At 46.4% G+C, this 14,947-nt stretch overlaps 1 protein-coding gene across 1 annotated transcript in view; it reads left to right on the forward strand.

Moving 5' to 3' along the window:
* The window catches only part of MOSPD1 (motile sperm domain containing 1), a 371,546-nt gene that overhangs the window by 189,389 nt on the left and 167,210 nt on the right, over positions 1–14,947 (forward strand). The window contains exon 3 of the mRNA XM_069612820.1: positions 7,722–7,797. Within this exon, the coding sequence (XP_069468921.1) occupies positions 7,722–7,797 (76 nt within the window). The remainder of the gene's footprint in view (positions 1–7,721; positions 7,798–14,947) is intronic.

The raw sequence follows: 14,947 nt of genomic DNA on the forward strand, positions 1-14,947 counted from the left end.
AGGAGATTCCCTGATGGAAGCTTTGAAATTGAAGGGAGGTGGGAATAGGGGCCTATCCATTTTGGGGTCGGGGGGGGGGGCGGCAACTGCAAGAGTCTTACTTTACCATCTAAAGCAGAGCATAAAGTTTAAATAATCTTAATGATGGCGGGGGCACTGGGAATAGCACAAAAATAGAAGGCAAAGGACCCTCCAGCCGAAAGCCTCTGGGTAGGTAAAGTGTGGAATTTTGCTCTACTGGATTGGGCCACTTACTCGTTGCAAGGAGATCAACAGGGCTTTCGGGAAGATTGGTCACGGATCATGGAGTTTCTCCGGAAAGGGGCATGTGAGAAATGGTGCCCAAGGAGAATGAGACTGTTAGGCCGGGTGGAGTGAACAAGGTGGAATTTGTTAAAAGGGTTAAGACTCAGCATCAAGAGGATCTTCTCCATCGCAGGTCGGACTATGGCGGGGGGGTTATAAAGGTGTGTAAAAGTTGTGAAAATGTTAATAAAAAGTTATATGAAAAACAAAATGGTGCGTTACACAGCACACTTTCTGTGAATATTTGGGTAAAACACCGTACAGTTTGCAAGGGTGTAGGGTAACTCATGAAAAAAGTACAATAGATTCAAGTCATTTCCCAATGCATTGTCATGCCAGTCCCTTCAATATATGCCAGTATAAAAAACAAGTACTCCCGTATAAGAACATACTCATGTTCACTTTGAGAGGTTTTTTATATGCATCTAAGCTCAGCGAACGGTGTTACCAAACTGAAGCTGCCAACAGCGCATCACAGCTCTCTTATAATGCGGGCGGCAACCAGGGGGCGCGGACAAGATGGTGACCTGACTGTAGAGCTCCGGCCGCTGCCCCGAGAGAAAGTGGAGTTGCAGTGGATCACATAGCTTGGGAACCGTACAAGTGCGTTCCCTGAGGTTCGGAGGAGCCACCAACCCTGTGGAGCAAGTGAGAAGCGCCACAGTCAAATAGCAGAGGAGACCCAGGTGCTGAAACTGGCAGCCGGTCCGTATGGTAAAAGGCCGGGATCGCATCACCGGAGCGAAGTGAGGGACAGCGGGGATCGGAACAGGAGCAGCATACCCTGGGGCGCCGGCCTGGGGTGAGACACAACATAGCAGAGGCCATCCTCCTCCCTGCACTGGAGGGACGCCGAAGAAGAGGAGACAGGACAGCTCTTCACCCGCCCAGCTATTGAGCGTCAGCCAGGGCTTCCTCTGCCTCCCCTCTCACCATTGGGAGCAATCCCAAGCCCTGCAACACAGAAGGTGAGCAGTTGGAGGAGACAGTGCAGGCGGAAACCCGAGGGCATAAGGAAGGCGTGCAGCAAACCCCCCTCAGAAGAGAGTGAGAGGGGGTCCCACGGGAGACCCCATGACAGTTTAGCAGAGCACTAGTAGGAAAAGGAAAAAAAGATACGAGGGGCAGACAGTACCCTCAGCCGAGCACCCCACTGAGGAGAAGGAGGAGGAGGGGAGGCGGCGGTAGGTCCAGGACCCAATTTCTGGGGAGGATTGCGGACTAGCCCAGTCAGGGGGAGCCCAGGCAACACCAGGCAACATCACAGCACAAAAGGGGAGACAGGCAAAGAAGTGGACGCAGTGCCCGCCAGGACTGCGAGAGTGGTGGCGGAACGTGGTCAGTGGAGTGGTACAGGCGAGGGGCGCTGTCCAGACACCGATGTGGCACAGAGTGGGACTGAAGGAGGAGAAGCCCCCCGGGTGGGCTGGAGGGGAGGCGAGGTGATCCCCAATGGAAAGCCCAGCAAGTGGAGGTACTAATGATGGAGGGAGGATAACCAACGCAGCAGGGTTGAACCTGGTAGATGAGCTGGTAACAGACATTTGCAAAGTACTGGTAGCTGAGCAGTGGTGACAGTGGCAACATGGCGGACAAGATGGTCAATGATGGGTCATGCCCCACTGAGATAGGGTCCATAGAAAATGATATCCAGATGATTCTGGAGGAAATAAGAGGGACGAGAACAGACATTGGAGCTAAGGTGGCGGGCCTGACAGCAAAGGTGGTGACACTGGAAGAAAGACTGGATGGAGTGGAAGTGAACCAAACCTCCTGAGCAGTGTTAGAGTCCCAGATGGAGGCACGTCTTCGGGATTTTGAAAGGAAAAAAGCAGAGTTGGGACTGAAGGTGGACGATATTGAAAACGGAGAGAGCCACAATAACCTCTGTTTTTTTGGTCTGAGGGAAAAGGAGGGAGAGTCGATGGCGGGGCTCGAAAGGTAAATCCAGGAAATCATTGGAATGGTTGTTTTGGGGACAAAGGAGGGGGAACAAGTAGCCCTGGATCGTGTGCACTGTGTCGAGGGAGGCTGTAGAGGTCCCCGCTCAGTGCTGGCAAGGCTGGATTATTACAGGGACAAGGCTGACATCAAGGAAAAGGCAAGCTGGATTGGAGCATTCGAATGTGAGGGCTCCACAGTGGCTATATACCAAGACCTCTCAGCCCAGACCTTGATGAGATGAAAGAAATGTGGCCCTCTGACTAGGTGGCTTCAGAAGAAGGGGGTGAGATACTGGTGGGGTTACCCATTCTTATTGATATTTGAATGAGAAGGAGAGAGACTCCACCTAGTAAGAGAGTAGGACATTAAACGCGCCACAGAGGAGCTTATGAGATCCCAATCGGAAAGGCAAGGGTGGAGAAGCAGAGGAAGGGACAGCTGGGGGACGAAAACTCGGTGGCCCGATGACAGAGTATGGAAGGCATAAAATGCAGGGTGCACAAACAAGGGGGGTCCTGGGAGTGTCTCTCTACCAGCCTATATCCCGGGTTAGAGTCTCAACCAGAGTCTTTTGCTCACCATCCTTTCACAGAAGAGAAATGTCCGCTACATATCAGCCTTTGTCCTGCTCAAGGGCATTCCAGCACCAAAATGCCATGCAATTCTTTTCTGGACAAGAGTACCAAGAGCAACCCCAGACACGTGTTTCAGCCTGGTTGGGCCTCGTCAGTGAGGTGGAGCTGTGCCTCTCTAAGAACAGTGATCAAGGGATCCACGTCTGAATACCCTAGTAATTTAGGGTGAAAACCCAAAGCAACGTAATATGCACAAACAAGGGGGTTCCTGGGAATGTCTCTCTACTGGCCTGTATCCCGGGTTAGAGTCCCAACCAGATTTTTTAGCTCATCATCCTTTCACAGAAGAGACATTTCCACTACATATCAGTCGATGCCCAACCATGCCGAAACACGTATCTGGGGTTGCTGTTGGTACTCTTGTTCAAAAGAGAATTGCCTAGTATTTCAGTGCTGGACTGCCCTTGGGCAGAACAAAGACTGATATGTAGTGGAAATTGGGAACGTATGGAGGGCTGAGTTCCCGAAGGCAGGCAGATACACCTTTTTTTTGCCCCCACATCAGACGTACACCAGAATAGACCTCTTCTCCATAGGGAACAGGAGGCCATGATAGCGGGGCCACAGGTGGAAACCGTGATGCAGTCAAATCACAAGATGGTCACAGCATAATGGTGGATAGAAAAGGGTAGGAGGGGTGCCCCGCGTTGGAGGTGTAACGATGGGCTCCTGTGTCACCCAGTATTCTGGGACATCCTGAAAACCGAGGTTAAACATTACTTCGAACTTAACGATGCAGGCGAGGTACACGGGAAGATGGTATGGGAGGCGCCAAAGGCAAAGGTACGAGGTCTACTGATCGCGGAAGGGGCATGCAAGAAGAGGGAGAGAAGATTGATAGAAGGAAAGATCAGGGAAGAATTGAGGGGGATGCGGGAAAAATTAACCGGGCCCGGAACAGGACAGAGGGAAGTTGCTGGGGGCGATGCGGGACAAAAGGCAGGAATTACATTCACTTCTGATAGGGGAGGTGGTAAAGAAGATGCGTTTCACCAAACAGCGGTTCTATGAGAGGGGGGCACTGCTGGCCAATAGGATCAGGGAGTGCATGGTGGAGATGAGGGTCCGCTGTCTGAAGGACGAGCAGGGGGAAGTGATTGGCCCCACAGGAAGCATCCCAGATCGCTTCACTGACTTTTACAAGCACCTGTACTCCCAACTGTAGGGGCCAGGTATGCACGAGGTGGAAAAATACCTTAGGAAGGTGGCCATCCCTAGGTTGACAGAGGGGGAGAGGATGATGCTGCAGGCTGACATAACAGAAGAGGAGGCCTTGTGGATAATAAATGATCTGAAACCAGGGACGGCGCCGGAGAGGATGGGTTCATGGTGGGGTTCTACAAGCAATTTCAGGAGCTTGTGACGGGTCCTCTGGCAAAGGTCTTTAACTCTATCGGAAGAGTGGAAGATATCCCCCCACGTTTCTGGAAGCTCTTATGTCAGTAACCAATACCCAAACAGTCTAAAGACCAGGGGAGCTGTGCCTCGTACAGGCCCATATCGTTGTTAAATGTGGATGTGAAAATATTCACGAAGATCTTAGCGTCCAGTTTGGAGGTATACCTTCCCCACCTGTTGCGCCCTGACCAAACCGGATTTGTCTGAGACAGGCAGGGGGCCGACAACATGAGGAAAACCTTACATATTCTAAACGATCCAGAGGTACGGAGGGGGGGGCTGCTCCTTTCCCTCGATGCTGAGAAGACTTTTGACAGGGTCAACTGGGTCTTCATGAAGGAGGTGCTAGGAAAGATAGGAATGGGGGGTGTTGGATGGGGTGGATCTCAGCCTGTACTCAACCCCGAAGGCACGGGTGGTGGTGAATGGCGAGACGTCCAGGAGAGTAGAACTGAGCAGAGGGACACGGCCGGGGTGGCTGCTATCACCGTTATTATACGTCCTGCTGATGGAGCCGTGGGCAATAATAGAGCTGAGAGGCGATAAGGAGGTTAATGGAGTAATGATAGGGGGCCAGGAGTATAAGGTAAGCTTATTCTCTGACAATACGCTACTGTACCTTACAGAGCCGAGAACATCAGTACCAGCCTTGCTACAAGGGTTGAGGGAGTACGGAAACCTATCAGGATTCAAGGTGAACTTAGATAAATCAGTGATGTTTTTAACAGGGACTTGGAGTCGAGAGGACAAGGGATGGATGGGTAAATGGGGGACGGTGAGGCAACAGGAGGACTTCCGATACCGGAGGGTGAAGATAAAAAAGAGAGCCGAAGACCTTTTCGAGAAGAACTATCTCCCGCTATTGTAAAACGATGACAATCCTCCCTTTGCTAACGTTCTTGTTTCAAATTATCCCAACGGTAGTCCCAGTCCAGATTATATCATGTCAAAGGAGGAGGGGGGGGTGGGTCTCCCGGACCTAGGGGCATACTATAAGGCGGCCCAGCTGACAACCACTTAGACCCGGACACAAAAAAACAATTGGTGCACCTGGATAACGCAGTCCTGGACCCGTTGCCACTGGGGGAATGGATGTGGGTCCCGTAGAGGGAGATACCAAGGTGAGTACTGAAACACCCGGTACAGGCAGTGTTCTGGTCCATCTTGCGGAGGGGGGACCTACCCGCTGGTTGTCGTCATGGCCTCTCCCCTAAGCTGCATCTGGGCACTGGCGCTACGGAATGTCATCACAGTGCCTCAGCAGTTCCAGTCATTGTATGAAGCAGGACTGTCGAGGGCGGGGCAGTTATGGGAGGAAGGCAAGTTTATGTCCTTGCTGCGTTTGGAGGAATGCCTGGAGATAAAGGACCTGTCGCCCTTCAGGTATTTGCAATTGAAGGGGGTGCTGCTGAAGCTGTGCTGGGGAGTGAACCTATGAAGGGAGATCACCCTATTTGAAAAGGTGCTCCTATAGGCCAGAGACACAAAGGGGCGGATATACCGATGAGTTGATAAGTGGAGAACCGCGGGGCATAAAAACAGCACTGGAAATATGGGCAAAGGACCTGGGGATCGACTTAACAGACCAACTATGGGGTGTAATATATTGTGGGTAAAGGCATCCACACGGTCCTTACAATATCGAATGCAGGCATTCAAATTTATACATAGGTGGCATTATGTACGCGGGGTGGACTCATACTGTTGGCGAAGTAGATGGGCAAAATGTCGACTATTACCATATGTGGTGCGACAGCCCCCTGTATTCAGGGGTTTTGGGAAGATGTGTTGAGAATGCTGAGGACCTCGATGGGGTGAATAGGCCTATGGAACCATGTCTGTTATTGTTTGTGGTGAGGGAGAGGGAGGAAGAGAGGGGGCAAGAGACACATATGATCCGAACCCTGTCGGTTGCGACGAGAGGTTAAGTAGCACAACACTGGAAAAGAAGGACTGTGCCCAAAGAAAGGGAGTGGGTGCAGAAAGCAAAGGGCATTTATGATATGGAGTATTTGATACACCTCCTGGACGAAACAATGACAGACATTGAAGGGATGTGGGTTGCCTTTCTTCAGCAAATATGGTCGATAACCTAGCCTGGGAAAATAAGGGGGGTAATAGAAGCTACTATTAGTTGTGACCGACCAAGAAGTAATGGCAAATGTTGACAATACATGCGTGGGCGGGGGGAATTCATACGAGTTCTGTTTATCAGAAAGGAAACAGTGATGTTTGAAAAATTCCAATACAATTTCAATTTTCAAATAAAAAGTCATGCTGCAGTAAAAAATATACAGACTGCTACACCAAAAACGTCAGTCTAGCGTGGTAATACTACTTATCAAGCGTGTTTTATCAAAGATGCTGAGTAATAAATGTCATGCCACAGTAAGCAATGGCTACACTGGTTGCACCAAAATACCAGTCTAACCGGGTAATGACACACATGAACTTGGTTTTAGCCGAAAATACCAGTAAAACATGCAAAGTAAATAAAAGATGTGTCCAAAATGCTCTAGTGATTCTCCCAGGGCCTTACACACACACACACATACACGCAGGCATCCCATTTCACCCGCCCATACATCTCCCCTCACATTCATTCACACAGGCATGAACCCACCCAGAACATTCAGACACACAATCACATTCATACCCATTCACCCACCATTCACTCACCCATAAACCTCTCACGTCCGCTTGCACTGCATTCTCCACACAGGAATTCACCCACCCAGAATATTCAAATACACACTATTACATTCCTACTCATTCACCCACCACTGACTGACCCATACACCTTCTCTCGCGTCCACTCTCACTGCTTTCTCCACACAGACAATCACACACCCAGACAATTCAAGCACACACACTGTCACATTTCTTCTCATTCACCCACCACTCACTGACCCATAGCACAGACATACATCTGACACGTACTTCACACATGCAAAATACACATCCCATTTTTTGTTTTAAAAAAGCATTCTTACCTGTTCTTGCAGCTATGGTCTGCCACTCCAGGCCACCCTCGGCTCTTCCGTGCTGCTCACAAACAGGAACCAGGAAGCTAGGAGAGCTTCCTGGTTCCTGTATATGAGTCTCAAGGAGGCCAGAGGAGAAGGGGCTGAAGCTGAACATGGCATGTGACACTTACCACATGTCACAGTCCGCTCCAACCCCTACTGAGCGCTTCCTTCTCACGCTGGAAGAGCTGGCCCAGCCTGCACCCTGATGGCGGAGGACTGGGCTGGGGCCCCCTCTGACCTGAGGTGGCGGGGCTCCAGTGCAGCTGCAACCCCGGTGGCCCCCAAATGACATCCCTGCCTCTGAGTCACATGACCTGGCATATAATTATGTTAACCCTTAGTGGGGCATTATATGATCGCAATATATGTTTTGTGTATCATTAAACAGTGCTGTTCACTTTTTTTACAGTTCTTTGTACTGCTCCAAATAAGTATGCTGTTGTGGATGCTGCGGGTGCAGTGAAGCCTCAATGTTGTGTAGACATGTAAGTAGCCATTTTTATTTTAATAACAATTTAAGCTGTATCCTTTATGTTCGGTAGACACATTTTCTATAGAAAATCGAAATTGCATTAATTGCTTGCAGATCAATGTCATATGTGTATGCCTGTTCAATTTCAACACTCTCTCGCAGCGAAGAACGTAATGATGGTAAACTAACCGTAACATAGAATTTTCATCGCTTGGTAAAACTCCTTAATATAATAATAAGTTCTGGCCTCTCAAGGACCGAGTTATATTTAGGTGGTTTAAGCTACAAGGCAATCCAAATATTACAATACAATATCAAAGAGGAGTCCCCCGACACATCCGCCCATCTAGTGTCAAAAGTTGAATGTGGTAATGAAACTTACCATCTGCCTGTTGCGGCATACACCTCCAACACTCTAATTCGGGAATGCAAGAAATGTCACCATCCTAGAGTTTAATGAAAATCTAGATTTTTCCATCACCACTGCAGAAGAACATTTTCTTTCAAGACTGGCGGCCCAGAACATATCCCTATTTAAACCTCAAAACCAACTAGGGCTCTTGTACTTCAACAGGTAAAGTAAACATGTGTCAAGCTTGACTACCTAGACATGCTAACTGTTAGTGTATCTGACTTTCAACCAGGTATCGCTGGAAAGAATTTCATTTGAGATGAGGGGTACCTAGCTAGAGGATAAAGAGAGAGTGGGGTATATGCCTGCCTCCTACTCAGTATACCCCACCAACCCATCTATGATGGGACGGGGGCAAACTGGACAGAAAAGGAGGCCACACTAAATCAACCTCTTTATTTTAATGGAGGACCACCTCCTCGCACCTCAGAAGGCACTTTAGCACACACTGCTTTGTGATGTGGTGGCACTGCTTTGGGATATGGTGGAAGGCTGACTGCAACCTGGAAACTGAATTGGTCTTAGTGTTGCAGGTAATTAGGTGCATCATGCTGAAGGCTCTCTTATCTGTGTCCACTGATCTAATGACCAAGGCCTTTGTGGAAGGCACCAAATAATTATAAAGAACAATTATATCATAAAGCAATGTGGTCAGCTTTGCAGATAATTGCTTTCGGAGCCTATACTGTACAGCTATAACAGCCTACATCCGTGAGTGCCCAGACCAAGAGTTTCCCACATTTATAAACAGCAAAAGCAATTATTCTGAACTCAAGACGGCATACAAAAATCCTCATGAAATCATTGTGATGCCTGGGACATACCATTACAAGGAAGCCACACCCGAAACCTGGGGATGTTAGCCTTCACTGTTTCAAGAAGGTGCCAATGCTTCAGGATGTTTCTTTTTTTTATCTTGGGTGTGTGTCTACACAATGTGGTGATGCAGGCAATGGTATCTTTTCTGGGTCCTGTAGTCTTGGGAATTGGTATGTTTACTCTATATGCATACAAAGCTCTTTGGGACTCCGTTGTTACTAATTATGGAGGATGACCTCTATTGATGAGTTGGTTGATGAGACTGAATGTTGTATTCTGATTTATCATAAGGAATTAAAGCACAAGATGAATTGTTTGATTCTTTCTTTAAATATTCACCAGATCATGATGATATCATCTTTATACCCTTTCCAACAATGTGAGTTGTTGAAAAAGGGATGTTTTGGGTAAATGGTATTGTCCTCGAATTGTGGTTGTGAAAATATTGGCCAAGGTGGATGCAAAAGATGCACCCATCCCTGTGCCCCTAATCTATAAATATGCATTTCATGTAGGTGAGAAAATGTTGATTGATTTTTGGCAGGCTGATGATGACATCTGTGGGCACTCCACATTGAATTAAACTTGTGTTGAGTTACAATTGCTTGTTCTAGGGAATGTTGTATAAAGTGGGGTCAAAACAAAAGTCTCCAAGAACTCTCTAGGGTGACCACAACTTTTTCCCTCTACCAAATTAATTAGTTCTCTGGGCACAGCCAGTACAAGTATTCTTACTGGGGCAAATACTGTAATTACTGAGCACAGCAAAAAGGAGTATTCTTACATTGGCAAATACCCATATTTCTGGGCACAGCCAACAGGAGCATTCCCACAGTAGCAACTATTGTCCTTACTGGGAACAACCAGGAAACGCATTGTCAAAGTGGAAAATATTTGCCTCGCTAAGCAGAGACAGCATAGGCGTTATTAGTCTGGCAAATACTACCTGCACTAGTTGCAACCAGTACAAGTGTTCTTAGAGTGGCAAATACTGATCTTACCGGGGCCGCCAGCATCACTGCTATAACTGTGACACATTCTAGCTGTACCAGCCAGTGCAAATGTTCTTAACTTGATAAATACTAGCTTTCGTTTGCACAGCCAGCAAATGTTGTCTTACCGTGGCAAATGCTGGACTTACTGGGAACAGCCGTCATGAGTGTTCAAATAATGAAAAATATTTGCATCACTGAGCACAGCCAGCTCAAGTGTTCTCACAGTGGCAAACACTGGCATTGCTACTCATAGCCACCACAAGTGTACCTACAGTGGCAAATACTGGCATTAGTGGGCACAGCCAGCATTAGTGTTCTTACAGTGGCAAATACCGGCCTTCCTGGGCAGAGCCAGCATGAATGTTCATACAGTGCAAATTATGGCATTGCTGGTACTGCCAGCAAGAGTGTTCTTACAGTGGCAAATACTACCACTATTTAGGACAGCCAACATGAGTTATTTTATAGTGGCAATACTTGTACATATTGGCACAGCCAACATTTACATTTCTTCTTATGGTGGTAAAATACTGGCATATATTGTGGGCAGAGGAATCATGAGATGTGTGACAGTGCTGGCATGTACTGTGGGCCCAGACACCATGAAAAGAGCTTTGGAGAATACTCCTGTGTACTGTTGGTGGCCTAGCGTTTTTTTTTTTTACCCTACATAACCTATAGTAAATTGCATGGATTCTAAGCCACATGTTCACAAAATGTGTGCTGCAAAATGCACAATTATAAATCATTATTTTAAAATATTTCTGCGGAGTGGCGGGGGCTTGAATCCCCCTTGCATGTTTGCAGGTCCCTCGCGACGCTTTGTCGCTTGTGCACTTTCTTGGTAAATATTTACACCCCTCCAGTGAAAGAAATTCACAAGCTGCTGCTGCTAATGACTAAACAAAGCTAAAAAATGAAGCTAAAGAATCTCGAGAATGAGCCACTGAAAATGCATAGAACAGCAAGTCTAGCGGCCCATCTTCACCTCTCCACCTGCAGCTCCCTGAATCGGGCAATTAGAGATGGTGAAAACAAAATAAAGAGAAACACATATTCACCCTCTACTAATCCCTTGTCTTTGATTTTCCCGACTACAACTTATGTGACCCCTGAAACCTGATCTTTTGCAGCATTGGAAACCATATAGCTCATGCTCCACGCGTCACAACAAATCCTAGCAGTCACAGTGGTGAAGTAGGGGAGTGCCAGAAATCAAAGGCACAATGCCTTAAATTAGCAGAGAGAAAACGTTGAACCTCAGAACGGATAGTCGCCATTTTGGAATCAAGGTAGAGAAATCTGCAAGTCCTGAAAATGAAATAACATGGCCTAGTTATGGCGGCACCTGGGACCAGGGTCAGTGTGGGGCTAGAAGTAGCTAAGAATTGTGCGATTTGAGGAATGGAACCAGGCAATGGTTTGCATAATTAGGGGAGTATGCTTTTTGGGGCACCACAGGAGTGGCAGCATAAACATAAATATCCTTCTCGACCCCGACCCCTATTCTTTTTGCCTATCCAAACATCAATTAGAAAGCACCAAACAGTCGGGCTTCATCACCCACACAGACCCTTGCAACTTGTGTTCTCTCTAGACCCTACCTGCCTTCCACCCCAACCTTGTGTTGGTCTGATGCTGAGATATTGCAATGCATTAACTTTCAAAGTCCCATAGACTTGTTTATCAAGTGGCGCTAGCAGAGTGAAATAGGTCATAAAAACATGTTAAACATTTCTTTCAGACAGTAAAAGAAAACCATGCTGGATATTACATTCATATAGTGAAAGAAATGTCAAGTTAGGTTTGTATTACATATGTCAGTTTGTGACTAACCAAATGTATGGGTGTTGGAAAGAGAGTGCATTGGGCCATCTCAGCATAATATCTTCTGGGTTCAAGGTGACTTAGTGGAGTATTTTTCATGAAATTCGAATTCAGCGATTTTTTCTTTTATTCAATTTTGCTGCCCCTCCACCCCAACTACCCCCTATATTTATTATCACGTTTTCCCACTCCCCACGTATATCTACTGCAACCAAAGTTCCCATTCCCTATTTTCCGTAAACCCAATAATAAATATCACAACTTTAGTGTTGACTGATTTAAAAACAAAACTAGCACAGTATAAACTTTTCTGGAAATGATCAGATGAGCCGCTTTAAGTCTGATGTTAAGAGAAAGCATGTAGGTGTGCTGGCTAAATGCAAGGTGCCCAATTCACACGCCCCTCGGGCACCATGAAAAAAGAAGTATTCCGAGATTCAAGGAGGGCACATACATTTGCCACCCCCCGAGAACTTCCTATTGTGCTTGGCTCATGTTCAGTTGACACTACCTTGTAGATTTTGCCACTCATCGGCAGATCTGCATGTGCAAGTCTTGGAAATAGGAAATAGGTCATCAGAAATCTGAAGCTGACATATGGCACAGCCACATTAAATATAGGATGGTCGTTTCCTGAGTCAATTGAGTTCGCCTTCCCTCTTGGTCTGTAGGATGGGTTTGGCGAAAGCTGTTTTAAATTGCAGCTTTTACCAGTGAAACTAGCTTGCATGTTTTGCTTGCTTTGGTTGAATGGGTGGTCTGGGATGTTGGCTGGTGTTGGTTCCTGGATGTTGCTTTGTGTTGGTTGATAGGTTTGGTGGTGTCATCAATTGCCATATTTGGGTGGAATCTGTATAATATCTGGTTTTCTTGGTTACTTGCAAAATGTCATGTTTTAAGCTTTTATGGGGAACAGTTCCACAGTTTGCCTATCACAATTAAAGATGAGGTTTCTCCTTCCTCATGTTTCTTTTGGAAATAGTGCACTATATGGACGGCAGCATTGTTAGACCGTAGCATCGTCTAGGTTTCTGCGGTTGGATTTACTGTTTACAGCAATTCCGGCCCCTATCGTGTGAGGTCCGCTGGGAGATGCAGAGTGTGCTTGACTAACATGCGGTGTAGAGCGTGAATTGCTGGTGTCATCTATGCCCTCTTGTCTACCAGCATCAGTAGTCTGGCCACAGCGTTGTGTATTCTCTGTGTCCTTCTCGATATTCTTCAAGTCTAATCTAGATGCCGTTGGTGAAGTCCAATGTTGACAGAACAAGGGAAATGTCTGTGAACTTTCTGTGTAAGAGGCATGATTCTACTTATGGTTCTCATGGCAGAATATGCATTCCCTAGTCAGTTATTAGATTTGTGTGTCCAGTGCTAGTGGTATATTCAAAAGAATGACAAGGTTCTTAACCACTTTAGTCACCTGTGCGCAGGTTCCCATCTCTCCTGGACATTGAATCGTTGCAATGTTTATTGCTGTGGTGTAGCACATCAGTGCTTTGTTTTTGTTTTGATTGAGTTTCAGTCTGTTCTTGGTCACCCAAGAGTCCACCTGTGTGAAACACGTGGTGTTGCTCAGGTGAGGTTTGGAGTTGTCTAAGTGGAGTTTGAATATAATTTAAGGGTTGTCTGCGTAGTTGTAGAATGTGAGGATGTGTTCCCTGATGAGTTTCATGAACGCTGAAAATAGGAGGGGTGAGAAGCAGAAAGGTTGTATCTCCTCTGGGCAATAAATTGCAGTACCCAGCATGGTGCTGTTTTGCGCATACCAGTTTCTTTCAGCCTTTTAATTAGGATCATGTTGCTAAGAGTCTCCAGTGCTGTGAATATATTGAGTAAAGTGAAGGCGAACAGGAACGGCTCCTTTGCATCCTCTCTGGTCTTAAGGTCATCACATATCAATATTATGGTTGACGGCATAAACTATACCTGGACTTGGTGCAGAATATGGTTTGATACATTGTGTTTGTAAGACAGTAGTTTGCAGGGTCCTTCTGGGTCACTATCGCTCTATTTGACGAGGTTTGACGTGTCGTTTGTCATTAAGAAAGAATTGAACTGTGCCTGAAACAAGCATGCAGGTGTTTGCAGATAGAGGACTGGCTTGAAGATGCATAGCTGCCATGTTCACGCTGAGGAGTCATCTCTGAGGCTTCAACTCAACTGTATTGTCATTTTTGGTGCAGTGAGGGATTTTAAAGAGATTGCTTTTCATCAAATCCTTTTTATTGCACTTTCCACCAAGACCAATCCACATTGTTGAGCCTTTTTCGGTTGAATCAGTCATTATATCTTCTGGGCCTTTTACCTAGGCCTCTTCCAATATCATGGATACAGTGAACCATGGCTGGCGGTGAGGAGTCTCACTCTGTAGGGAAGGATGGCGTCTCTTGCTGCTGGCATCTACGGTCGTACCACAGCCCAAGGACCCAACATGGGACAGGAAGGCCTCACTTTGAAGAATGTAACTTTGCAGCAAAGTTATGGCATCAAACCTGTAGAGAAAGGGTACATCGACACATATGCTCAGCATATATATGATAAAGCAATTAATTAATTGTTGTAAAAGGTAAACGTCTAATAAGCACATGCATACATGTAGAGTACTGATAAATGAATCAGCAGTCCACAATGGAAATATCAAGGTATATTCAGCCGAAGTAGAAGATAATCCATCTTGCTTCTGCATTAATCTCAATAGTAGTGCCCTGTGAACCCTTTGTCTGGGTTTTGACACAAAATCAATGCCCGGGTATTTTAGCTTTCGTTTATATTTGAATGTTAAATAGCAAATGCACGGCTAATCAACATAGTATCGTTTTTCGAAAAAAAAGGGCAAAGTTATGGTCTGAGATTCTTACCTTCAAAGATCATATTGTACTGCCTGTATACATTTTACCTCAGACACATTTGATAGTACATACCACACGGGTAGTGGCACATGTATAACATAAAAGACCATAATTGAGGTGCTTGGAGACCCCCCCTGGAAGTTTTGGGTCAATAGCAATACATTGATGGAAAGATATAAAGATGTACAAATAGTAACAATAAAAATATGCATCCCCCGCCCCCGATGGATGTGTCCCACCTCTAGGCACTGCTGTGAT

Source organism: Ambystoma mexicanum, chromosome 5p, assembly GCF_040938575.1.
Source record: "Ambystoma mexicanum isolate Mex_15411 chromosome 5p, UKY_AmexF1_1, whole genome shotgun sequence".
Classification (NCBI taxonomy): domain Eukaryota; kingdom Metazoa; phylum Chordata; class Amphibia; order Caudata; family Ambystomatidae; genus Ambystoma; species Ambystoma mexicanum.